Below are 27,121 nucleotides of genomic sequence, written 5' to 3'. Positions count from 1 at the left end.
AACGCTGCGAACTGCCAGCAAAAGGCAAGCTGTAAGGAACTCTAGAGCATTTCACGTAAACAGAAGCTAGGAGCGTTTGAAGCTGCAGTGGGACAGCCGGATATTAAGAATTGCTGGTAAGCTGTTTTCCATCGAGCCTCAGAACGGGCTCATCGCAGAGAGGGATTTTTCCGCCAGAGCGATCGCGGCTCTCGCTGCCGCAAGCCGCGGCCCGGAGGCAGCTCTGAGGAGCGCCGCCTGCAGCGTTCGCAGTGGGGAGAGGGCAGCTGGGAGCTTCGTGCTTCCGTGCGGGACCGCCATCTGGATGCTGCGGTTCAGGGCGCTCCGCCTGCGGCGAGAAAGTCGGATCGCCCACTCCGGGGCCCGACCCGTCCCGCCAAATCGGCCCGGCGCGTCTCGCCGAAGCCTCGCGAGGGCTGAGCGGGGCGGGGCCGCCCCGTGTTTGGGGGCGGAGGGGCCGCTCTTCCCGCCCCCGCCGCGCACAAAATGGAGCAGGGAGCCGTGGCTGCCTCTGCCCGCTTGGACGGCGAAGTGCCCTCCACCTCCGCGGCCTCCGCGCAGGAGCCCGGCGCCGAGGAGGTACCGCTGCGGGAGGCGGGAACTGGGGGGTGGCGGAGCCGCCGGGCCCGCGCGGAGGCCGCGGTGCGGCACGGCCCGGTCCGGCCTGCGTGGCGGCCCCGGGCCCGGAGCCGTGCTCCGCGCGCTCTGCCCCGGTGCTGGCGCCTCGCCCGCAGCCTCCGTCCGCAGCGCGGGCTCCGTGAGAGAGGGCGGCGGGCGGGGCGGCCGCGGTGCCCTTGGGAGCCGCGCGTGGTCCGGCGGGAGCTCGGCGTGAGAGCGCGGACCGCGTGTGACCCGTCATCGCGATGCCGCTCGCAAATACCGATAGTGGGGACGGCGGGGTTTCGGTGCGTGGAAGTCTGGCTGAAAAGCGCACCTGACCCGTTGGTTCGTTGCTCTTGTGCAGGAGGGCCGTGAAATACGGCAGTTCTCAGCGTTAGCCGGACGTCTGGGAGGCGAAGCTTAAGGGTTATTTTTGCAGGGGAATGCCCTCTATTCTGTAAGACTGGTTGGGGTGTAATACCAGTGCGTTGGCTGTAACACCTGCAGAAAGCAGAGAATGGTTCATATGGCTGCCAGCCTGTGCCTGCTGCTCCGTGCCTCTCTGAGGGCTGGAAGGATGGGTGCTGGAGCTCCTGCCCAGGCTGTGAGACCCCCTCTGTTGGGCTGCAGGTCCTCTTCACAGTTCTGTAGTTAAAAAGCTGCAGAGTAACTGAATATAATGGAACCTGTGGTGCCCCTTTCCTCTTGTGCTGCTTTACTTCACTGTCAGTTGGAGCCCTCACAGTTATTCGAAGTGTATCTCCACTTTGCATACACACGGTGGATGCCCACGTGTTTGCTTGTTGTGATTTGTAGTGTGTTCTCAAAGTACTTAATTGCAAGAGTGGAGTGAACCAAAGCTGCCCGCAATACTTAGAGTGTGTGGTGACCCACCTGGCTTAGGACTGTTGCAGTCAGGGCTTTGTTGGTCTGGCTGGCACAGATGTCAAAGGCAGCATTTTGGATCCTTGAAGCGGCCAATGTCTGTTGTTTCTGGACTGTGATGCTTGTTCCTGCTGCCTGTCAGTTCCACAGCACAGAACTGTAGCACTCCAGTGAAAGTACAGCATGCTTTTCTCCTGCTAAGTGATCAGGAGGGTCTTGTGCTGTGTGTCTTACACTGCTGTCATCATGTTTTGGTAATCTGCTTTGGTTTGTTTGGGTTCCCCTACTATTTTGGTGCCATCAGCAGAAACATGTAATGAGAAACAAGGGGCAGCAGGGCCATAAATGTGTTCTGCCTTGAGACTTGAAGTGTAGGCTGTGCAATTACACTGCTGGAGCTGCATGAATTTCACACCTCTGTTCATCTACTTCCTTAACTCAGAAAATAAATATGTATATCAAGAGTGACTTAATGTAGAATGTTTTGAATGCAACTAAATTGCTTAGTCTTGTGCAACTGAACATAGGCAGTTATAAAATCACTGAATAGTCAAACAACTTAATTATATACTTAATACTGCTCATCACCACAGAGATTTGTATCTTTGGGCCAAAACTTTAAAAGCATTCTTCAACATCAGGAATTGTTTGTCCCATTTGCATCTCTCTGCCTGAAGTTAAAGAGTAGAGTGGCAGATTCTTTTATCAGTAACAGTTCTGAAATGCAAGTAAGCATAATTCTGCTTGACAAGCTGTTGGATATTTAGTTCTGTTTTGGTCAGGTTTTGCTACCGGGCCCTGAATAGTTTAGTTTACAATTTCACTTTAAGGTTTTTGAACTCCAGTTGTTCACCTGGAAGTGCTAACAGTAAGAGTGAAGACGTTTACTTCCAGTTTTCACATTTATTCTTTAAATGTCTTTTCAAGATACTGAATTTATGCGTTTCAAGTAAGATCTCTGTGATAAACTGAACTTGGCCCTCTCCTATTGCTTTGCTTCAGTCCTTCCAACTTGGATCCTACTTGTAAATATTTGAAGCTGAGTCTCATCCTTGTGTTCGTTTTTACATTTTATCTGTCTATCTCTCCTACTTTTTAGTAACATTGTGAATTCTATTCTGGGTAAAGTAATGCAATCACTTCCTGTTGAAATATTTAGTTTTTAAAGTTTGTCTTTGCTTTGTTAAATGAAGATGGTGATATTTGCAATTTGAATTCCAGAAAAATGATCCTCCATTTCAACTCAAGCTTCCTCCTAAGGCAGCCAGGCCTGAAAAAGAGATTGACCCAGAATATGAAGAGAAGATGGTAGGTAATTTCACAAGAAAAGGTGCTGCAGCTTTTTTTTACGGTTTGTTTGCCTGAACTGTATCAATGAAGTTGCAAGTAATAAGAAGTTCTCACATGCAGGATATGTAGGAAAGAGAAAACAAGTGGGACCTCTGGGGGACATCACCTGACAGTGGCCTCCACCTGGGTGTGAAGCTGTTGACCACAGCCCTCAGGCTGCGACCATCCAACCAATTGTTATCTACCAAATAATTCAACCTTCAAATCTGTATTTCCCCAATTTAGAGATGAGGATGTTGTGTGGAACCCTGTCAGAAGCCTTGCTGAAGTCCAGGTAGGCAACATCAGTTGCCTTGCCTTTGTCCATTCCTCTATCTTAGAAGGGCCAGCAGGTTGGTCAGGCACGCTCTGCCCGTGGTGAAGCTGTGCTGGCCATCTTGGGTCACCTCCCCATCTCATGTGTGGCTTAATGTATCTTCCAGGAGGATCTGTTCCAGGATCTTCCCCTGTGCAGAGGTGAGGCTCACTGGCCTGTAGTTCCCTAGTCTTCCTTTCTCCCTTTCCTCAAAACAAGAGTGTTGTTTCTCTTTTCCCAGTCACCAAATGAAAAGAGGTCACTTAAATGAAAGCAATATTGAAGCTGCTAGTTTCTTATACAAAAATACAAAGGTTTCAAATATTGATGTGCCTCATAATATATACTCAGTGCAAAAGAGGATCTGTCTAGGACAAAAATTAAGGGAGCACTGAAGAAGAGAGATAATTGGGTAACTTTTGTATTAAAAAAGCAAAAATAGACTTTGCAAACCTTGTTCATGTAGTTAAGTTCTTGGTTGGCTGCTTTTTTTTTTTTTCCCTTAGAAGCTTTAACATTAAATGGATGCCTAATAATTGCAGTAGTGTTTGTAAAGCCACAGGAGCCAGGGAAGAGTATCTCTGTTAGATGTAGAAAAGTTGATACCTGCCTGAATGACTACTTAATTTTTAGACATGGAAAACACAAATAAATCTGCTTGTTGATGAGCTGAATGATGAACAGAAGTGTTGTGTGACAGGTTATTCACTGCTGAAATCAGTGTATTGTGAATACATTGCCCTCATGTGGTGAGACATTGCCTTGCATCCCAGATTCATTCACTGCCTTTTTCTTAGACTGATTGGTGCTGTGGCACGTGCTTTTACGTGTAAGTTACCTACGGAGAAGCATTCTGTTGTTCACATTTTGTTAGGAAATATATGGTACAAAACTGTGGTTTAACTTCATGTATCACCATAATCTACAAAATTAATCACGTGAGAACTGAGCATTATGTGATGCTTAGAAATGGCATAAAAGAAGTGATAGCAATAGTATTCAACCTGATAGGTTTTGCATTTTGTCCTATTTTTCTTTTTAAAAATATTTGAGTTGTGTATGTATAGATGCTGTGCTCATATAGTGAAGTGCATGTGCTTCATGATTGAAGTTGGAAATCTGAGAACAAATGCCACTAACTTCAGTGCAAGCAGTATTGACCTTGTGCATCCCTGTTACTTCTGTCATGCTTCTAAAAGCAGAGCTACCACAGTGTTGTGTTGGGTGAGGTCCAGAAAGTCTTGATGCTGACAAGTGAAAGGCTAAGATTCAGAACTGATGTTTTCAAAATATCATCTGAAGCACACCCTTGCAGTTACTGGGGTGCTGTGTCAATATAAGCAATATATCCAAGTAAATTTTGAGTTGTTTTTATTGATTTTGGGTTTTGAAAGGAGATGAGTTGTAGGGATGAGGTTATCAGCTCTTGATTGTATTCCAGATTACTGTGGTTTTTGTGAAGGACCTTTTGAACGACAGCAAATTACAATTAGATGCTCTAAAGATGCAAAGTTGTAAGCAGTAGGAGCTCAAGAGCTGTTTTGTGGTGCCTGCAGCCCTCTTGGTTGAGAGTAGGCAGAGAGTCTTCTGAGTCTGTGCTCAGAAGTTGTCTTCATGAGTATCTGAATTCTGTTTCTTAAGAAAAATACACTTTTTTTTCCTGTGAAGAACAGTTACTGATTTTATTTCTCTCTGGAAACTAGAAAGCAGATCGTGCAAAAAGATTTGAATTCCTCCTGAAGCAGACAGAACTCTTCGCTCATTTTATCCAGCCTGCAGCACAAAAGTCACCAACATCTCCACTGAAAGTCAAGCTGGGACGTCCCCGGATAAAGAAGGATGAAAAGCAGAGTTTGATCTCAGCTGGGGAGTATGTTTAATTGTTATTTCTGACTTTAAGCTTTTAAGAAAATTATTCATTTTAATGTATCTATTCAGTAATAGAGATTGTGCTTTAAGTCCAGAACTTTTGTAGTCAGTGGTGTATCACAGTTTCTTTAAAAGTGGATTTGTGTGTGCATGTTGGATCCTCTGCATCAGTATGATCTTGGATCAGGAGAGCACCTCTAAAGTAAAATCCTTGGTTATTGCTATTTACTGTGCTCTGGTCTGTGCTGTGAAGGTGGCATGAACTGAGTTTCTTTTGCATGACACTCCACTACAAGATGCTCTCTAGGAACACACCAGGTCTGTTCCAGCTACTTGTGGACATGTCAGTGGGCCCAGAGCAGAGGTAAACAAAGTTCAAACAGTGCCAGGTAGTGCTGGGCTTGGATCCTCAGCATGAACTGCCTCTCTTCACAGGTCTTGCTATGCTAGTTCCTAATCCACATCTGCGCTGCGTGCAGTGCTGCTGAGGGGTTATGTATGAATGAACACAACATTTTTGAAGCATTTACAAAATAAAACTTTTTTTATCAATTCTTAAATATTTTTGGAATCAAGTAAATGCATTTTCTTAATGGTGTACTTAACAAGTAATTCTAAGTTCACTGCTGATGTGGGTGTTGTATTGCTGTGTTGCTCGTTAAAGTGTGCCTTAAGGAGTGTTTGATACCTGTTGGTGTAGCTATGGCTCTGGAGGAGAGAGATGCATATCAGACTTCTGAGTTACAGCTGGAATGGACCAGGACAAATAGATGATACACAGTACGTGATTTTGGCCAAAGATCAGGAACATACATGCTCATTGTGGGTGGATAATCATTTCTGTGGTAACTTCTTTTTAGGCTTTATAGCCAGTGTTTTGAATTTTTCCTGTACACATCTCGTGTTCTTCAGTTATCGTCACAGGCGCACAGAACAGGAAGAAGATGAAGAACTGTTATCAGAAAGTCGAAAAACATCTAACGTGTGTATTCGATTTGAGGAGTCTCCTTCATGTGAGTATTCTGTTGGTGCTTTGGAGTGATGAGAAGCTGATGAGCAGAACACAAAGTGTTGTACTTAGTGTTCTTCTACTTAGAGAAGTGTTACATTTGCAGATGTGAAAGGAGGAACGCTAAGAGATTATCAAGTCAGAGGTCTGAACTGGATGATCTCACTGTATGAAAATGGTGTTAATGGCATTCTGGCAGATGAAATGGTAAGCAGTAATCTTTGGAAATTTCTGTGGGAATTCACCATCCTTTTCTGCCACTTCAAATTAATTTGTATATTTTCTTATATTTTATATCCTTCAGTTTCCCATCAGTGAATGTACGTTGTGTGCTTTGTGCATTACGTTATTCTTAGTAAAAAATACACGGAAGAGATATTATTCAAGGAGTTACTATTCCAGTTATATAAATAGTAAATGGGAGTCCATGTGTAATTTGAATAGATGGAAATAGATTCACATTTATTTGTTTTGTATGTGACTAGTATGTTCATAAGTAACAACAGTGTACATGTTCCTTCCTTCAGCACTGCCCAGAAGGTGAGTTTGTGCAGCCTCGAAGTCCAAGATTTTCATGCTTGATTTTGCTTTAATTTTGTTTCCAAAACAATTAGTTTTTTTTTTTAGTTTCTTTGCATCTGGAGTTCAAGTTACTATATCTTTAGAGTATTTGAAGAGTTCTTTGGTCAAAATAGAATAATTATGAATGATGAAACAAGATATGTATAAGATAACATTGAATTTCAATAGATGTTGTTTTGGGCAAAATTCTAACACTGTACCTCTAGTATTTACTGTATGTGCAGCAAGTAGTATGTGCCATTTTGCAGCAGTTACATTTTTTCACATCTGGATCTGTATGTAGTGAAAGATACCATATGGCAAACTTCTGTTGTGTACCTGGCAATAAAGTGCTACACTGGGAAAATTGTTTGAAGCTATTTCTGTACTGTGTTTTGTTTCAGAAAGTTTTTTTCCCTTCTTTGTCAATGTAGGGTCTTGGTAAGACTCTGCAAACAATAGCATTGTTGGGCTATCTGAAGCATTATCGAAACATTCCCGGGCCACATATGGTCCTGGTTCCAAAATCAACTCTGCACAATTGGATGAATGAATTTAAACGCTGGGTTCCTTCATTACGTGCCGTTTGCCTTATTGGAGATAAAGATGCCAGAGTAAGTGTTCTACATTTAAACCATGTCTGTGTTTTTCTATCAGAAATCACCATCTGGGGGCATGGAACCCTTCCTAGGCCACTTTCTTAATTACAGCATTTGTCAGTGGTCTTTAACTATGTTAGCATTGAAAATGCAAAATGCTATACTGGTAACTTGAGGGTAAAATGCAAATTAGTAATTGAAATAATAAATTGGTATTGAAGTACAGCTGTCTGTGACTGACTTTTCCTCCTTGATTTTTGCACTATCTTGGATCTCCTCTGTATTTGCAATGTGACAGTTTTGTTCATTTTCCTTTATTGTTCTCACCTGGTTGCCTCTGTCTTCAGCTGCTTCAGGTGATGCTCCTATGTTGTACTTGCATCCAGTGTCCATGCTCAGCCCTCTAATTAGGCTTCTGTTGCAGAGCTTCCATTTCTCATAGTGTAGGCATTGAGTTCAGTGGAGGGTGGCTTGTTGCTTGAAGTGGGGAATGACTTCTTTGATTCTCCAGATGGACTGCATGGATCTCTATTGCTAATAGCACCTTTATGAAGAGGGGTGGAGGGGGAATAGGTGGGCTGTTTTAAAACCACTTTCCTGTTAGTGGGGGTGTTTAGGACTGGGTAGTTTAGTGTGGTGTTTCTTTTGCACCCTTAGTAATTTGTACTGTACTTCAACTACAGAAAGAAAATACCCTAAGGAGCAAATATCTAATTCTGTACAGAATAATTTCCCCCATAAAGTGGGAAGGATTGAAAGTGATAGTAACTTTCAGTTATACAAAGTATTTTTCAGATTTGTTTTGTGCACTTGGTGCTTCAGTGCTGCTGGCAGAGAGAGATTCTCATGAGTTGCAAAGATACTTGTACTTCATAAAAGCTTATTAATTCACTTGCTGTACTGTAGGCTGCTTTTATCCGCGATGTTATGATGCCTGGTGAGTGGGATGTTTGTGTTACATCATATGAAATGGTCATTAAAGAGAAATCAGTCTTCAAAAAATTTAACTGGAGGTACCTCGTAATTGATGAAGCACACAGAATAAAGAATGAGAAGTCTAAGGTAAGCTCAGATGTTTGATCTTTTTAAGGTATTTTTATACAATGTTCTCTCTGGTTTTAGCAGTTTTTTAATGTTAAGTATGTGGGGTTTTTGTTTTTTTGCTATGAGCTCATGGGCTGTAAATATTTATTTTTAATATTCCCCGTCTTTACATTCAGTTCATGTGATTTCATGTTTCAGAAACCAATGAAAATAGGTTATGTTAAATGTACATTATGATGATAACTATTTGTTGTATTCCCAGCTGTCAGAGATTGTCCGGGAGTTTAAGACAACAAACAGATTGCTGCTTACAGGGACTCCTTTACAGAATAACCTCCATGAACTGTGGGCATTGCTTAATTTTCTTCTACCTGATGTCTTTAATTCTGCAGATGTAAGTAGAGTTTGGAAGTAAAATCTTGTTGTTTTGATTCTCAAGGTGCTTTCTGTAGAAGAGAATGTTCAGCCTAGCAAGAGACATCAAATGTAGAAAACTTGGATTCAGTAGGAGCTCTGTGACTTTGCCTAACTCTGGACCTTTCTCTTTTATTTTTTTGCTGAGGTTAAAATAGTGTGTTACATTAGTGTGCAGGTAAGGCCTCAGACTGGCATTAACAGTTTAACACTTCAGAAAAATAGAGTTTTGCAAAGTGGAGTAGAACTGTGGAAGGTAATACAGAACGGAGACTGGGCGCATCCAAATGTGCATAAGCTTTCTTTGTTGAGAATTGGAGTCATCTTTCACTGTTTATGTTCCCATGTTTGTGCATTACTTGCATTGTTTTTGCTGTCATGTTTTCTATCACATTTATTTCTTCAGGCTTTTGTCTTTTTTTGAACTCTTGCCCCACCGTTAAACAAGCACTAAAGGCAGGAACGTGCATATTCCAGCAGTCAGTGTGGAGTAACATTGGAAATGGAACATAGTAGTAATGTTTTCATCAGTGGAGTTACTCAGTTGACTTAAATGTTGTAACCTTCTGGGCAGCTGGCAAAGAATTGTAGCCCCACTTTTCTTTCACTCATAGAAATCGTTTGTCAGTCAGCTGGAGTGAAAGCGGATCAATGTGTCTGTTATCACCACAGATGGTAAAAATAGTTCATGCTAGTTGTGCTGCTTCTTCCCACAGGATTTTGACTCATGGTTTGATACCAAAAATTGTCTTGGTGATCAGAAACTTGTAGAACGACTTCATGCTGTAAGTAAAGCTTCTATTCAATGTCATCATTCACATATGTGGTGTGAAATAAGTAAATAAAAGAATATTTCTCCTTTTGTCTAAGTCAAAGTTAAGATGAATGTAAAGATACAGAGTTACAGAAACACCCAGATAAATCTTATGAATGAAATGCTGGAACTTGCTGTTTAGTCACTGCTTTTTGTAGTGTTACTGTTTTGAAGCAGACCAAATCTGTGCTTAAAATACAAAATGGATTTTGAGGCCTTTTGGAAGCAACTTATCCTGAGTACTAAACTGATACAGGCTTCATGCAAGCCCTGAGAGGCATGTTTTCATCTTTGGTTTGCTATGAATGAGATGACTTCCCCATTTGTCTTATCGCTTACAACAAAAGAAGTCTAATATGCAGTGCTTATCTTTGGAATCTTGATGTAATTTGCTTACATCTCTAGAGGAGGAAAAAAACAGACTATAAAGGGAAATAGACTTTTATAAGGATTTGGTTCTTGCTCAGGACAGCAGCTGGGATGAGTATGGCAATCTGTAATACTGCACATCTTTAGTGTGAACTTGGGAGCATAGTAGTGGATGCTTCATTTTTGCAGACTGTAGCAGAATTGTTCAGAAGGAGTCACTGTGATAGCAACAGATATTGATTAGTTTCAAGTAAATGTCACAGAAATTAATAACTTTGTATTTCAGGTGATCAGTTTTAAGTATCTTTGTGTCTTAGAAACTCTTAATTTTTGTAGGTTTTGAAGCCATTTTTATTGCGTCGCATAAAGGCTGAAGTTGAAAAGAGTTTGCCTCCAAAGAAAGAAGTAAAAATTTATCTTGGACTCAGCAAAATGCAGAGGGAATGGTGAGTTACTTGCATTAAAGTAAGATTCTTCTCTGATACGGAACGCTACGACTCTTCGTGAAGATTCACAAAGGCAGTCAAATGGAGAAGCCTATCTGTAGCTATTTTTGGGGCATTGTAAAGGTACACAAGCTGAGAAGAACTCAGGAACTGTCATAAAAGGGGATGGGAAGAATAAAGCAGAGCTTTTCTTTCCTTAAGCTTATTTGAAAAAATGTATGCCTGTTTATTTTTATTTCTGTTAAATGCAAGTAGGTATGTGCCAGTAAGTCTCAGAGTTGAAACTACCAGTGGCCACAGGAGCCATGTACCCAAGGAAAAGTGAAAATGAAAATGGCAGGTCAGCGTAGCAGCTTCAGGAGAATCAATGAGATCTTTAATCAACTTCATAGTCATATGTAAGAAAAGCTGAAGAAATGCCTGTGAGTGACAAATCACTGACACTTGCAGGCAAGTTGCCGTTCATGTTAGGTATTGATTTATAAGTGCTTAGTATCAGTCAGATGTTTTCTTCAGGTTTGATAATAAAATGGCTCATTATTTAAGTAAACAGAAACAGCTCCTGCTTCTGGAAATTAGTAATTGGGATTAGCAGATTTCATTCATGCTTTGAATATGAAATAAAAACTGAGAGTTATTCAAAATTGCCTGTAAAACTTCAGGTATACAAGGATCTTGATGAAAGATATTGATATCCTAAATTCAGCTGGGAAAATGGATAAGATGCGTCTGCTGAACATTCTGATGCAGTTACGGAAATGCTGTAACCATCCGTACCTGTTTGATGGTGCTGAGCCCGGCCCTCCTTACACCACTGACACACATCTCATCACTAACAGTGGTAAAATGTTAGTTCTGGATAAACTGCTGGCAAAACTCAGAGAGCAAGGTGAGTTGAGCAGAAACAATCGAAGCAGTGCTCATAGGTAAAAATTACATTTTTAAAGCATGTGGAGACGCGTTGTCTTCAGTGAACGTGTTTGTTATTTTCAGTGAGGTTTTGTTTGGAAAATCAGTTTTCAGTAGACCTTAATGCATGGAGGGCTGCAAGGAAGCCTTATAAGAATGGTGAGGAAGACTAGTGATACAATTAAGGAGAAGGGAAAAGTTTCTACTGCTAGAGAAGAGACTAAACTTCTCTGAGGATTGGTGTCTGTGCACATCTTACCACGTTTTTAAGTTGTATATTTCTTCTATAGAGAATATCAAATAACCTGTTTTACTTTTCTGATATTGATTTAACTTCTCCTCAACTTTATGAAGAGAGTTATTTAAATTAGTGCAATACCTCTATAAAAATTAACTTGAAAACATAAAACCGACTGAAGCTCCTGTGTTGTCAGGCTCCAGAGTGCTGCTTTTCAGTCAGATGACCCGTTTATTGGATATTTTGGAAGACTATTGCATGTGGCGTGGGTACGAGTACTGCCGACTCGATGGGCAGACGCCACATGAAGAAAGAGAGGTAAGAAAGATATGAAAGCAAGAAATGCCTGGTTTACACCTTAATTTGTTATTAAACTGTTGCTGTGATCAAGTATATAATACGTTAAGAATGATGTTTGTCATTCCTTAAAAGGAATTATTCATTAAAATAAAGAAAATGCTACAGTTTAGAAAGGCAGCTAAGACCTTTTTTCTAATCAAAAGTGCATAGTAAAGTAGATTTCATGCATTCCTCAACTAATTGAACAACAGTGTTTTGTTCACTCTGAGTAGGTTTGCACAGGCAAAACTATCCACATGATTGCTTCTGGTGCTGTCATAGAACACTGTTTTTAAACTTTGAAGGTGTTTCTTTAAAAACTCACCAGTGTTTTGGAGACAACTGTAATGCATTAAAAATACTCTTCTCTTTTAGGAAGCAATAGATACCTTCAATGCTCCCAACAGCAGTAAATTCATTTTCATGTTGAGTACCAGAGCTGGGGGTCTAGGAATTAATTTGGCAACTGCTGATGTGGTTATCCTGTATGATTCAGATTGGAACCCTCAAGTAGATCTGCAAGCCATGGTGAGTTAATCATCTGACACATGGTGGTTTTGTTGAAGTTGTCGAAGTTGGAGTATTTCCAGAACTTTCTTTCCAGTTATTTTTTGTTACTTTTTACAATCTATTACCAGCAAGCTAAGGAATCAGTCAAACTACTTTGGCTGTTTCCAAAGTAATAGGAAAAGAACAAAATCATCCAGCATTGTATTGAATCTTTCTGGAAACGTTATGCTTCTGCAAATTCCTTTTTTTTCCTGCAGAAGTGTAACATCATTGCTTGTAAGGAAGGGCAAAGAAACCCTAGTGTTTGATTTTAAATGTTTCCTCTTTCTGACTGCTAATTAATTTCTAAAATGAAGTTATGTAATTTGTGGATTAAAAATGTCATGAGCCTTCTTGCATGCTTTGGACAGTTCTGCTTTTGAATGTTAAGTGCATTAAGTATTTACTGTGACTATCTCACACCTCCTTCTGAGATGCATGTTGTTTACCAGTCGTAGATGAAATTCCTGCAAACTGCTGAGCGTGACTTGTGAGCTTTAGGAATTTCAGGAATACCATACGTAGGTCATGTTTAAAAGGACAGTCAGAGAATGCTGGTGCCAGCACATGAAAGGACCATTTTTTTTAAATTGAAGACAAAATATTTGTATTCATATTTTGTAGAGAGAATAACCACCTGTTCTGATACATGTAAATACAGAATGTTAGTCGTAGCTTCATATACTGTACACTGTGAGCTCTGTACTGCTGATTTATTGTAGCCAACTTAGGACAGCTATGATATTGAAGCTGTAGCTGCATGGGCTTTGCATGTGGAATTAATGCTGTCAAGCCAAGGATGCTGTTTCAGTGCTTCTGTTGTGAACTGAATGTAGTGTGGGCTTGTATACGTATATCCCACAGCTGCAGTTTACACAGACATTTAATTATGTGCATTTACAGTGAAGCAGATGTATTTCTTGCAATAGAAAGACCTCAAATTTAGAAGGTGTAATAGCCAGCAATGTAGCTAGGCAACTCTTGTGTTCTGCTGAATAAGCAAGGAGCCAAGAAATTCATGCTAGCTTCAGCTTGATGTTTCTGCCTATGTAGCAAGTTAACTGTCTATTGCTTGTGAGTTCTGTTGCTGAACACTCATTAATTTATGTTTGTTAGGATCGTGCGCATCGTATTGGTCAAAAGAAACCAGTACGGGTGTTCCGCCTTATCACTGATAATACTGTTGAAGAGAGGATTGTAGAAAGAGCTGAAATAAAACTGAGGCTGGACTCTATAGTTATACAACAAGGTATCAACTGCTATGTATTTTTTTCTGCAACAGAGTTGTTCAGTACCTTCAAGTATTTGTTAAACTGCTGTACAGAAGTGCAGCCAGAGAGAAAGCAGGCCTTGTGTATAGTAACAGTATGCTAAATTCAAATATGATGCAGAAGTTATTCAATTGTTCAGCTGAAATTTTTGAAGCAACTGTTTCCTTGAGTGATGTGAGTATAGATTCAAAGAGATTCTAAATGAGCAAGGTACTGAAGAATAGCTGTACTTACCAAATCAGAGCTTAGTAAAGATTAAAGCTGCTTTGTGTGACTTTGTTTAAAAGCTTGGGGAGAACAGTTTGACAAAAACCAAAGTTCTGTAGCTGAGTTTGTGAAGTTTGTGAGCCATTGGATTGTTCCTTTCTGAAAGAATGGGCTGCTGAATGAATAATGATCAAAATCGTGATGGTCTGTGGAAACCAGGCTGGTGAAATCTTGGCACAGAGAATAGAGGTCTGTGAAAAATTAAAGCATTCACAGATGGGTCAAAATCAGTGAAGTGAGTGTTAAAAGAGATTGAATTCTATTCAGTGGTTATTCCAGAATAACTTGTCATTCTTAATTTTGAAATAGCTAAACTTAATATTAAGACCCTAACTTTGCAAGAGTAACGCCTTAAATACAAGATGGATTATCTGACTGAAATTGTTTGCTGTGGCTTGATCCATGACCCATTGTTGCATTCTGGATTTTCCTAAAAGTTCCCAATTTCTGTGTATTTTTAGCTTCAGTTAAATGCAACTTTTTTCTTTGGTTCTTAGTTTTTTGTTTTTTTCTTTGCTGCCAGAGAACTGTAAAAAAAAAAAAAAAAAAAAAAAAAAAAAAAAAATCTTCTGTATTCATGTTTTTATTGGAATTTTTACCTTTTCTATAGCTTTCCTAATATTTCTTCTAATTCTAGGGAGGCTCATAGACCAGCAGTCTAACAAATTGGCAAAAGATGAAATGCTGCAAATGATCCGGCATGGAGCTACGCATGTCTTTGCTTCCAAAGACAGTGAGCTGACAGAAGAAGACATAACCACTATTTTAGAAAGAGGAGAAAAGAAGGTTAGAGCAGTTTTATATAGATCTTGAAGTGTGTCAAACATTAAAAATAGATATGCAAAGTGTATTTTACTGAAGAAGACAAGAATGGTGTAATTATATGTAAATCTGCTTTATATGCCCACCTATTACTTTATTATTCATAAATATTTCAAAGCTAGGAAGGAGTAAGAATAGTGAGTTGTAATTACTTCCACCATTTCAGACTGAGCACTGCATCTTAAGCATCATTTAATTCATGGGGTTTTTAGAAACGTGTAAATTTTATGCCAACAATTCTAATCGACACAAAATCTTTATGGAACTTCACTGAGGAATGGGTAGCTTTGTGGGAAAAAAATATGAACTAGCACTTCAGCTCCAAACTGTTGGGCATAAATTTCATTTAAATCTGAAGTGAAATCATATAACTGTAGGGCCACATCGCAGCATTTATAGTTTCAGTTTGATGGGAAGGCTTAGAGTCAGTTCAAAATTGGAAAACACAGTGGGCATCTCTCCTGGATAATAAGAAAAATGTAAGTAAAAGTGTAATGCATAAAAATATGAAAAATGATTTTAATAATGAATGCTTTTTTCTTTGAAAACAGAACAAATCGAATAAACCTAGAAATGTCTTTTTGTGTTTTAGACAGCTGAAATGAATGAACGACTGCAGAAAATGGGGGAGAGCTCTTTAAGAAATTTCACTATGGACACAGAGATGAGCTTATACAACTTTGAAGGTGAAGATTATAGAGAAAAACAAAAGGTAATTTTCCTTAGGATGACAAGTCTTTGAGAGCTCAGTTTAGCATAGCCTGTATGCTTGGACCTCTAGAAATGTTGTGGTTAAAAAAGGCTGTGCTAGAGAAGGTAGAAATCACTGAGCAATTCACATAGCTCTGCACAAACATCAGAGTTTTTCTTGGTAGCTTCATTACAAGAAGTCAGCATAATACAATGTAGTTTTGAAGTATGATTTTGTGAGTTTAATAATGTTTAATTGAAGTCCTTCAGTAAGATTAATTCACTGCTACTAATGGATTTTTTTTGCCAACGTTGTAGTTCTCGTAGAGCTTATTAATTGGGATATTTAGAGAAGCAATTCAGTTGTATCATATTAGATGATGGAATTTAGAGCCTGAGACCATCAATGGCGTTTGAGTAGTAAAGTCATAACTTCCCTCAAGTAACCAAAGTCAGTAAATACTGTAAAGGTATGTGGCCATACCGCAGCAAGGCTATGGCCTGCCCTAACTGTTCTTTAGTATGTTGTCATTCAATTGTTTGTAGCTGAGCATGATGGAATGGATAGAGCCTCCTAAACGAGAACGCAAAGCTAATTACGCAGTTGATGCGTATTTCAGAGAAGCCCTGCGTGTCAGTGAGCCCAAAGTCCCAAAGGTAAGAAACTGCCGAGTGTGGAAATCATTTTTGTGCTGCTTTGGCTCTTCTCCCCTGTTGCATCCCCTGCTCTCATCCTATACTGGTAATAAAATCAGTGTCTTCAGTTATGGCAGTTTAAATACTCAGAATCAAGCTTATGGAATGTTAATGTACCTATCTGTGTTTAAAGGCTCCACGACCTCCAAAACAGCCAAACATTCAGGATTTCCAGTTTTTTCCACCGCGGTTATTTGAACTTCTGGAAAAAGAAATTCTGTATTATCGTAAGACGATAGGGTATAAGGTAATGCTTTTTCTTCCCTCTTCTGCCTCCCCACCCCCACTTCAAATTCATAGATGGCATTTTTATTCATCCTTGCAAATTCTCTTGAAAAGAGCTAAATAAAGTAAATAAGACTGTATGAAGTTATTGTTCTGGTCTTATTTCTTTTTAATGTGTTTCTCATTTTGAATGAAAATGGCTTGAAGTCTCTCCTCCTGTTTCTGTTCCATAATAGAGTAGAAAAAGCTGTCTGTAATTCCTTCCTCTATTAAAAATGTCCTATGTGGGTATCCTTGTGCTTTGTGGTGGGTTCCTAGCAATAAGACTGAGTGGAAAAACTGAAGGCAGTTCTGATGCTTAATAAACTTCACAAAAAAAAATGTGCTCTAAGGTGAGAAAATAGGTTTTGAAAAATACAAGATCACCTTCCTGAGTACAGGGTGTGGGTTTTCATAGTTGTGTATCTTATGCAGAAAATAACTTCAGGTAATATTGAAATCAGCTTTGTGTTGATATGATGGTAAACGAAGTGACATCAATTGTCCTCGCATTTTGTTGGGATATAAAATGTTTAAAGATGTCAAGTCTGAATGCATTACCGTTACAAAAGAAAAGACAAGAGACTTACATTTTTTTCCCTACTGTGTGTTAGCACAATTTCCCCCTCTCCCTGCTGACATTACCAGGCAAACAGGAGCATTGTGTTCTGATGTTGATTTTCATTGCTTGTGCCGCTGCTGGTTGATTAACTGGATTAGATCCCCCTACTTCCAGACATGCACCTTACTGCAAAACAACCATGTCTCATGAGGGATTGTGATAAGAGGAAAGCATTTGTAAAATGTGGGGGAGAACATAAACTGTCATCCGAGGCAAGATAGGAAACTGCCGTTGCGAAAGAGTAGAACAAATATTGGCAACATGTTTTGCTGTGGTTGTGTGTGGTTTTTTTTTTGTTTTTTTTTTGTTTTTTGTTTTTTTTTTTTTTTTTTAGGAAAGGTAGAAAGTGTCTTAAAGCCTAGTAGGAAGCAAAAAGATTTTTCTATAAGGCAGGATAGATGAGAATTAAAGGAAGTAAAATTAGCTGGGAGGAATTCTTCAATGAATGCTTCAGTGAGGTTGAGAGTTGAAATTGGAATTGGGAAGACTGAAACTCAAGGCCTGGAAAGGAGGAAGGATGTTCTGGTCACTGCTCACTTCTGAAAACTGAAGGAATGCCAGGTGAAAGAAGTGTAAGACTTCTAGAAATGAAACATGAATACAGGAAAATGGATTAAGGCTGTTAGATGGCTAGACATAGGAAGCATACAATTATATACAAATAGTACAATTTTGTTGATGCAAAGCCTTTATTTGCAGTAGCAGTTCACCTACCAGTTAAGGTATGTACACAGAAAAGTTCCTAAAGTACGTTTTAGACAGGAGAGGACAACAGATTGAAGATACCTCGATAAACTGAAGCTTCTTGAAGAAAAGTAGAGTAGGATCCTTTTATTACTTACAGGTGAAGCAACTTTCCATTTCTTACCTGAGACAAGAAGGAACAAGCAGAGATAAACACATTGCCTTGTCTTACAGGAGGATATTCGATTTTGTGGTAGTTAAATAGCTGCAAAAGTATTTTAGTAATCTGGTATTTAAAAATATTTTTACTGTGGGTTTGTTCCTTCAGGGTAGCCAAGGTGTGGGATGCTGTTTGGATTTGCTCTGTGATAACAGATATTTAATGGGTGCAGGTTACCACCTCAGTCTGTGAGATTTAACGTGCACTTCTAGATGGTAAAGCAGGATTCATCACAACGTATCTTTAGTAACATTTCATTATTGCTTGTTGATGCCTCGGATCTTAGGTTCCCAGGAATCCTGACCTCCCCAATGCAGCTCAGGTGCAAAAAGAAGAACAAAAGAAGATAGATGAGTCTATGCCTCTGAATCCTGAAGAAACTGAAGAGAAAGAGAAACTACTAACGCAGGTAAAATAAGGACAGGTCGAGTATTACATTGTGTGTGTATGAATATAATTATTTTTACTGGCATGGAACATAAATACAAAGTAATAATGATGCCACATGCGAAGGAAAGCTGCACTGAAGTTACAGAGATACAACAATTCTGACTTGCTTTTCTTTTGAGTGACCTTTCCTGTCCTTGAGTCTTAGCTTTCCTAGTCAGCTCTTGTTCCCTGAATGTCTGCAGTATTTCTGAGGCAAACACTGTGTGGTCAGTGTCCTGCCAAGCAGTCCCTGGAGAAACCAGGCAATGGCTTCCTTCTACCTGCAGCTGACTGTTGATTTTTGTCTGAAAAGGTTTTGGAGAGGACAAGTTGCTATCAACATGAGCTTTTCACACAGCTGTATAAAGCAGTGTCATGAATTCTGCCCCAGTTTAGTTTGGTATGTTCTTTTTCTGCCATGGCTGTCTCTATCACTGGCTAGTTTCTTGACAATTTGGACTGTTACATTGCTGAATAAGGCTTATTAAAAACAAATTTGTAAGGAGAAAGGTGTATCTCAAAGTAATAAGTTTTCTCTGAAACAATTGAGCTTAGTGTACCTTGAAATTTGCAAGGTAACAATTTGTTAATCTGTTAATCTCACCTGTTTATAGTAGAGGGAATATTTAAGTTGTTGTTGTATGTGTCAGTACTGCTGTTCATGATTGATTAAAAATCTTTCTGTTGTGTATATTAAACTTGTAATGAAGCTGTCTAGTAGTAGAGTCAGCTGTAGAACTGACAGAATTCCTGGTAGTGCATTTTTTTCATCACAGAAATACTCTTACAAGTTGCTGTTAAGGCACAAGGCTTGTATTTGGCGTTGTTGATGTTTTCTTCTCTCCCTGTCTTGAAAATGTGTTTCTTGAATGATGTTTTTGTGCATTGCATTTCACTTAACTGTTGTTCAGTTCTGAATTCACTTCAGTACACAACATGTTTTCTATTTGACAGTGCTATAGAATTTGACTGCATCTTTTCAGACGAGATTTTTTTCCTGACATAGTTAAATTTTCATCCAACTGTTTGGTTCAAAATTTGTGGATGTTGTAAATAGCAGCAATTGCTTTAGCTGTGTGCATTGCTTGAGGAACTTGGAATGACACTTGCAATGGAGCTTTCTCCACTCCTAAAACTTTTTGTTGCTTTTTTGGTGAAGGGTGATTTAGGTGAAGCTACACTGACCTGTCAGTGAGATTTTTCTTTGCAGAAGTACTGTAGAGAAGATTTTTAAGAGGAAAAAAAAAACTAAGAAGCTCTTATTAATGCATGTGGAGTCATGCAAAGCAAACAAACAAAAACAAAAAAAACCCCACCAAAACAATGAAAAACCAACTCTCAAACTCATTAGACTTCTAATGACTCTCTAATAGCCCTGGGTAATAGAAGTTAAGGAAATCCTGCAGAACTGTTAGCCACTGTGACTGTGTGGCACTGCAGAGGCATTGTCAGTTGGAACTAATGACACATAAGACAGAACTTGTTGCCTTTCTCCTCAGTAATGGCTTCTTGATCTCTTGCTGCTTACAGGGTTTTACAAACTGGAATAAGAGGGATTTTAATCAGTTCATTAAAGCTAATGAGAAATACGGTCGTGATGATATAGATAATATTGCCCGTGAGGTGGAGGGAAAATCGCCTGAGGAGGTCATTGAGTACTCAGGTATGTGGATCTGTTGAGATATATTTCTTAGCTCTGATATCCACAATTTTTGCTGCATATTCTTCTGTAAGATTAGGGTTTGGTTGTGTATTGGAAGAACTCTTTGAACTGTTGTAATTCTTCCTAGATGACTTAGTTATGTTAAGTTGTTTGCAGCATACAACATCTGCAGCTGTCCTTATCCATCCCTCAGTTGAAATCTAAAAGGTGGCATAGTTGACCTTGATGCTATGGTCTTGCAGATTCATGAGGTTGTATTTTAGAAGCTACGAACTCTTTATAGATATATTTGTTATTCTAGCTAGATATTTATGCAGTATCTTTTAATTTGGTCAGAATTCTTTGCTTCATTCTTATATTAATTTTGCTGAAATCCTTCATTAAATTGAACTTTGCAGTGTTCTCCCTGTTGCTTAAAAAAAAAAAAAAAAACACAAACAGTTAATCAAGAGTTCCCTATAAAGTGCTGAATTACTGAGTTAATAAAAAGATGTGATGGGAGGAAGCCACAAATTAAAGTTCTTTGTTAACTGAAGTACCAGGTAATCCCAGCAAGTGAGAGCTGACATTAAAATATGTCTACTCATGTTATTAACCAGTTTCACCATTGTTATAAGAAGCCCACTTAAAGGTTTTTCAGTTTTATGTAATTCAGTTAATTATTTTGGATGTAGATCATCTTGCAGTTGTTAGTAATCGTTGCTTATATGAAGGCTGCTCTCCAAGCAATTCCACCTATTTTATGATCTAGGCCTGCAAGATCAGAGGTGGATGCTGGTGGGATGGCAGTAGAAGTTGAACCTTCCCACCAGTGTCCTGTTACAGTTTGTTGCTGTGTGACAGATAGCAGCAGAGGGGCAGTCTGACATAGAAGGGTGTATGAAGCAAAGGGGTGGAACTGAATTCCTCCATATGGAAGAAATGGTACCCACTGACACTCATTGACACTTGCTGAGCATCTGTGGTAGCCAAGCAGTGGATGTGAGCACAGTGAGAGGTGGGAGGGGTAAGTTTCAGTAGTGGCAACAGTGAGCAGGGCTCATCTCTGCTGGTGCAGATGTTCACAGGTGTGGCATGCAGGCTCTTGTTTGCCATTGAAAATGCGGAACTGATGATGGTGACTGTTGAAAAGTAGTGTTTTGTAGCTGAGAATTTGTTCTATTGATGGTGTTATTGTGCTCTTTGTATCCATTGTAGCTTCCGAGGAAATAAATAGGAGGCATTACTTCTGGAGCAACTTATGTAGTTGCCTGTAAAGATGGTGAATGAAGGTTTGTGTGAGCTGTCTTTGGCTAGCACAGTGAAAGGGAGAGTATTACCAATTCCTTAAAACTTCACAGATCTACAAACTGCACTACATTTTCTGCTGGAGTGCTTTAATGGAGGAAAGGCGTAAGAATAAAGGGGAAGACTTTATTTTGCTAATTGTTTTGGTTTGTGTTTTTCAGCTGTTTTCTGGGAACGTTGCAATGAACTGCAGGACATTGAGAGAATTATGGCTCAAATTGAACGAGGAGAGGCAAGAATTCAACGGAGGATCAGTATCAAGAAAGCCCTTGATGCCAAAGTAATTACTGCAAGATTTTTTTAATTTAGGCTGATTGCTTCTTACTGTGTCTGTGGTTACAGGGGTTACAGGTTACAGATTATAGAATCTTCTGAATCCTGTCAGGAAGGGGGCAGCTGGGGTTGGGAGTTCTAGCTTTTTATGTAGTAACCATGTGTGTGTGATCAGCATTAATGTGTAATCCATGGTGACATGCTGTGTGTTTAACAGTGGTTGTTTCTCTTCAGATTGCAAGGTATAAAGCACCTTTTCATCAGTTGCGTATTCAGTATGGAACAAACAAAGGGAAAAATTACACAGAGGAGGAAGACAGATTTTTGATCTGCATGTTGCACAAGATGGGCTTTGACAAAGAAAATGTGTATGAGGAATTAAGGCAGTGTGTGCGCAACGCTCCTCAGTTCAGATTTGACTGGTTCATCAAATCCAGAACAGCAATGGTAGGTATTGGCTACATGATCTAAGTCATTAGATTAAGTCATTACTAAGTGCAGCTTTCCTTGGATCACATACTTTGGATTCATGCCAGAATACTGGAAATTAGGAAAAACATGCTGAGAAAGTAGTGTTGGCTTTCATTCTCACTTGAGTTTTCTAAAAACAACCTATTCCTGTAGCACAGCAGACAACACAGTGCGCAGAAAATCTTCTGAGTCACGTGCTACCAAAGGGACTAATGCAGAAGAAAGCTAGCCTTACAAGTAGCAGAGGTACTGCTGTTGCAAGCTGGAAGTTTTAATGTTATCTCTTAAAATGTGACTGCTCTTCAGAATTACTGGACAATGTTAAGATCTGAAAACATCTGAATTGGATACTTAGAGGGAATTTCAGCTTTTCTAACTTTGCTCTTTAATTTTTAAATGCCCAGGGAAGTTTTCAGAGCTAAATGTGAGCTAATCATTAGTTTAAAATTATCTTTAGTTTTTAATAGGGATTTCATATGTAATGCTTTTTAGTTGACATTTTCTGGAGATTTTTGTTCATTCTTGGAAAACAAATCCAAGTTCAGTAGATAAATACACGAATACTCTGAATTTTGGTTGAGAGCCTATTCATGAATACAGTGTGCAGGTCTGCACTATGTAAAGAACAAATGCATTTGTATCTTGTATGTGATCATATAAACATGGGAAACATGTCCTTCCAGTTTTCTGATAATAACATCAAGTGATCTTACTTCTAAGGTGTGAGAGCTAGGCATGATGGCATGGCTGAGACACCTAGGGGAAGTACCCTTTTCTAGATGCAGCTGTCCTAGATATTCCCTCTTGCCCTGTGAACCAGTTTCTAATTCAGTGTTACATTGTGGTCATGTAACTCACATACTATTTTGTTTGCAAAGCTGCAACTTACGATAGTTCAGTGCAGCAGAACAACTTGTGCATTACTTAATGCAGTCTCCTTCAGGCTGTCAATAAAATGTTTTTTCAGAATTGTGGGTACAGTACTAAGAATAATAGAACAAGTTGAAATATTTCAAGTGTGTTTTTGAATGTGTACTTTGCCACTGTTACAGCTTCACAGTCCAATTTTTGCCTGACATTTCAGCAATTGAAGTGTTTCTGGATAGTCCAGTGGTTACCCTTAATTAAAAAGGATAGCAAGCTTTTCTTGCTGAAATGTCAGTTTGAAGAATTACTGATGGTAAAATTGTAACCATAAAGAAGCCTCCAGTATTAAGTCCAGTTAATTTTTAGTAGTCTATGGAGAGATCCATTCAAGTAAGTCATAGAAACTGGTACTAGAAATTAAAAATATGGCTCAACATTTAATTTTGGTTGGCATATTTAAGTCAGAGGTAGTGTTAAATCTTATGTTTAAATCTTCCTAATCGTACATTTACTCAAATTTTTATTTTTGAAGGAGAAAGGAGTCATTTTCTAAAGTGCAGAAATGTTTTGCTAGTGCTGAAACCAAGGGAGGGGCATACAGTGAATTCTGGATTATTTTCTCAAACTATATACAGTAATACTGATTTGTTTTTCTACTGTTAGCTGAAGGAGTGGTATGAAAATACAGAGAAAATCTTTCACTTCATATATGCATTTATTTTTCTTAATGGTTTTAAATTGTTAGGATAGTTAAGATTAAACTGCCAATAATCGTGTATTTTATGCATACAGATATGGTGATATTTGTGGAAGCATTCACATCTGTGGATCTGTTTTGTGCAGGCTTGATACTTTCTGTGAAGAGAAGTGTTGGACGATAACTTGGTTCCAAGAATTACATGCTAAGAATAAATAGGAATCATTACAAAGGGATATGTGTAGTAAGTTTAGTGGAAGTGGATAAAACCCCTCCTTAGAACACTGAAATTCACAGGTAACCTCAAAGTTACCTTGTATTACATTCAAACTCATGAAACAAGTTAAGCAGGGAGTGTAATTCTGAAAAGAACTTGTGATCGGGCTTTCCAGGAAGACTTTGCATTCTACTATCCACTAGATGTCTCTTGAATTCCACATAAATAGCTGATTTATCTTCCATCTTATTTTTCTTCTGTAAATTTTCTCACAGGAAAGCAAAAATAAATTGTTCCATTGACTTATTCCACTAACAGTTTTTTTTATTTTTAATCTAAAATGTAAGTTTGCAGAGAGAGAGCTTAGGTGCTCTTTAAAGTGATAAAGTTCTTAACATGGCGTGGAGGCATGCATGTTTGATTTGTTTCTGTCTTACGTAGGAAGAATGCAGAATATTGTGACAATAATGAATCATCTCTGTTTTCTGGGCATAATTTGTGCATGCCCTCTGGCTTTTCTGCAAACCCTGCCCAGTGTAAGAAAAATGATCCACTGTACATACAGGAATATTCAGACCTGTTGACAGAGCCTTGAACTTCTACTTTCACACTCATGCCAACATCTTTGCCTTCAGTCATGCAGAAGGAGGTGATGGTTCAGTGCACCCGTCTTACTTCCTGCAGTACTAGCTGTTATAGCCATGAAAGCAGGGAGCAGAGTACATCTTATCTCTTTCAATCCTAAAGAGGAAAGTATCAGGCCATACTGAGTGAAATTGCATCTGCAAAGGTGCAAGGCGTTTCAGACTGAGTGTACTTTCATAGCACTAAAATGAGGTGGATCAGCCCATACAGTACTTCTTGTAGTTGAAGGCAGACTTCATCATGCTGTGATAGTAGGTGTAGCAGAAGTCCATGTGCATGCTACTTATTGATGTCACATGCTTCTGTGATTCTCCTGAGAAAGCTGTTTTTGAGTCCTTTGTCCACAGCATGCTCTGCAGTGGCAGTCCATCTGGGAATCCCCAAGTGTGAACCTGAATGTGTCTATGCAGACATTTTTTACCTGAGAAATTAGAGTATTTGTCTCTTGAGGCAAATGGTGCACGGTTATTTCTCAACACCTTTCTGATAATGGTTTGTCTTGAATTTAGCACAAGCCAATTTCTCTTACATTCATACAGGTTGAAGTAAGGGTTTTTGTGTGGAACAGGTCGTCACTGGTCTTTACCTACAGTTCCGAAGTCTCTGAGTGCAATGTACACAGATTCCAACAATGTGAAGTGCCTCTGCCACGTGGATGATCATCTTTCTACTCTTCTCTGCTTTTAGTCATCCCTAGGGGTCTAAAGAGAGTGGTGTATTTGGCATGACAGACACCACTGGCCTTGCTCGCACCCAAGCTTTCTCATACTTGCTGACTGTTAATTTGAGTGCCAGTGTTTGTGTGGAATTTGAAGGTTTGTAGTGGTCGAATTGTGAAGATTTTTGGTTTTTCTTTTGCTGTGGGGTTTCTTCCACATGAGTGTGATAGAATATATATATATATATATATATATGTTTATTCTTTGAGCAGAAAAGAAAAGCAGTGGAATTGCTGTTCCCAACATGCATAAAACACAATATCAGTAGTATGTACTTATTATTTCATAGGAGACTTTTTATTCTCAGATGGGATACAAAGAAGAATCAAATGGGTTTTTCTTTACCAAGCCAGCTTGGTGGCAGTTGTACTGAAGAATGTTGTTTATAGTTTAAAAAAAAAAAAAGAAAAATCATGTGATTTAATCTAGATTGCTTTCAGATGCCACGGGAGACATGCTGCTTACAAGTGTTGAAGGCCTCCTACTTTCTGGGTGCTTTTTGACCAAAATTCAGCACTGAGTTCTAAGCTTAAAGCTGCACAGATCTTTGGTAGTTTGGAGCTCTGCACTGTGTTCTCTCTTTGCAAAGAGATTCCGTGTGTCACAGCAAAGTAATGCTGCAGATGGTTTGGATTTCTTTTCTCTCTGTTTTAAAGATGTACCTTAAGACCTCTCTTACTAAAATCTGGCGAAGTATGCTGGCAGGCAGTGTATTATTTGCTTCATCTAAGCGAGATAAAAGACTGGATCAGTCCGTAATCGGTTCAGAAGAAAAAGACAACTCTGTAAAAATGGAGTACTTTGGAATTCAAGAATTTCAGCTATTTTTGTTAATTAGTTTTATTTGGAACTTGTTTTCTGTTTCCTCAGGAGTTTCAGAGACGCTGCAATACTCTCATATCTTTAATAGAGAAAGAAAACATGGAAATTGAGGAAAAAGAAAGAGCTGAAAAGAAGAAAAGAGGAGCGAAAGTCACATCGGTATGTTGAGCAGCACCTTACTGCTAGTGGGGCTGAATTCCATTATATCTTGTTAGAAAATGAAGATAATAGCATCTGATGGCTTCAAGTATATACCATTAGTTGAGAGATTAAACAAATACCTGTGTTAACAACTCCCCTAGATTTGTTGTTGGTATTCCCAATTCATTCAGCTTGGGTCTTTTCTTTTTTTTTTTTTTTTTTCTCCTCAGAAGAAGCTTTAGTGTAAGTAACTGAGGAGCTAGTAAGAAAACAAAGCTTTCTTTTTTTCCTGCCTATTTGTATATGTGATATATTGGCTCTAATTGAGTTTAAGGACTGTCATTGCTCCCTTTGTAGTAGTTCCTGGAGGAAGAAATTAGAAGTGTTCTGTTTACTTGCTTTAAAGATGACAATCCTTTAAAATAAAACATAAATTGAGGTCCTGATTGTATCTAATTTGTGCTGTATGGTATCTGTGCCATTGAGACCATTTTGTGCAGGTCTTAAGGAAAGCAGAAGGGGTGGCAGAATTCTGTCTATGGCTAAGATTGTTTTGTTCACCCTGCTGTTTTGGCCTGTAAATTTGAATTGGAACTTAAATATATCAATGTTGCTAATGTTGCTTGATTAGTTAACATACTGCAAAACAAAGCAATGTGATGTCACCATTTCTATGAATTAATTTTAAAATTTTCTCCCTTTTAGTCACAAAAGAGAAAAGCAGACCTGGCTGCTGAAAACTCTGGAAAGAAAGATGCTAAGAAAGTTAAATCGTGAACTTGGAAAACAAATTCAAAATATAAAGCTGTCTCTTTCTTCTCTTCATCTACAAGTATTAATTGCCAACTTCTCTGTATTCATGGTACCCACCCACAAATTCCTTGGCTTAATTTTGCAATTTTGTATATTTTACAATGTCATTCTTTACCTAGAATGTGTAGCTTTATATTTTATGCATTCCAGTATTTTTGTGTATTGTATTTTGTGAAATCATGTCTTCAGCAAAAGTCACTCAGTCCTTGTTTTTTTAAGCTTGTGCTGAGGTTTTAGCTTTTATATGTTTT

General features: G+C 39.0%; 1 protein-coding gene across 1 annotated transcript; it reads left to right on the top strand.

The window, feature by feature from the left end:
• Positions 1–486: 486 nt before the first annotated feature.
• On the top strand, positions 487–26,834 carry SMARCA1 (SNF2 related chromatin remodeling ATPase 1; the record flags this gene model as incomplete). Its single annotated transcript, XM_079542010.1, has 24 exons — positions 487–579; positions 2,707–2,793; positions 4,834–5,000; positions 5,912–6,012; positions 6,115–6,215; positions 7,004–7,183; positions 8,075–8,230; positions 8,475–8,606; positions 9,343–9,411; positions 10,146–10,255; positions 10,918–11,144; positions 11,599–11,720; positions 12,117–12,269; positions 13,407–13,539; positions 14,466–14,614; positions 15,243–15,362; positions 15,887–15,997; positions 16,170–16,283; positions 18,113–18,235; positions 19,786–19,918; positions 21,367–21,485; positions 21,713–21,925; positions 25,965–26,075; positions 26,763–26,834. The coding sequence occupies 24 exons, from the start codon at positions 487–489 to the stop codon at positions 26,832–26,834; spliced, it is 3,096 nt and encodes a 1,031-aa protein (XP_079398136.1).
• Positions 26,835–27,121: the final 287 nt, after the last annotated feature.

Source organism: Tetrao urogallus (assembly GCF_951394365.1).
Source record: "Tetrao urogallus genome assembly, chromosome: 13".
Taxonomy (NCBI): Eukaryota; Metazoa; Chordata; class Aves; order Galliformes; family Phasianidae; genus Tetrao; species Tetrao urogallus.
This window is presented reverse-complemented; position numbering and strand designations above follow the sequence as displayed.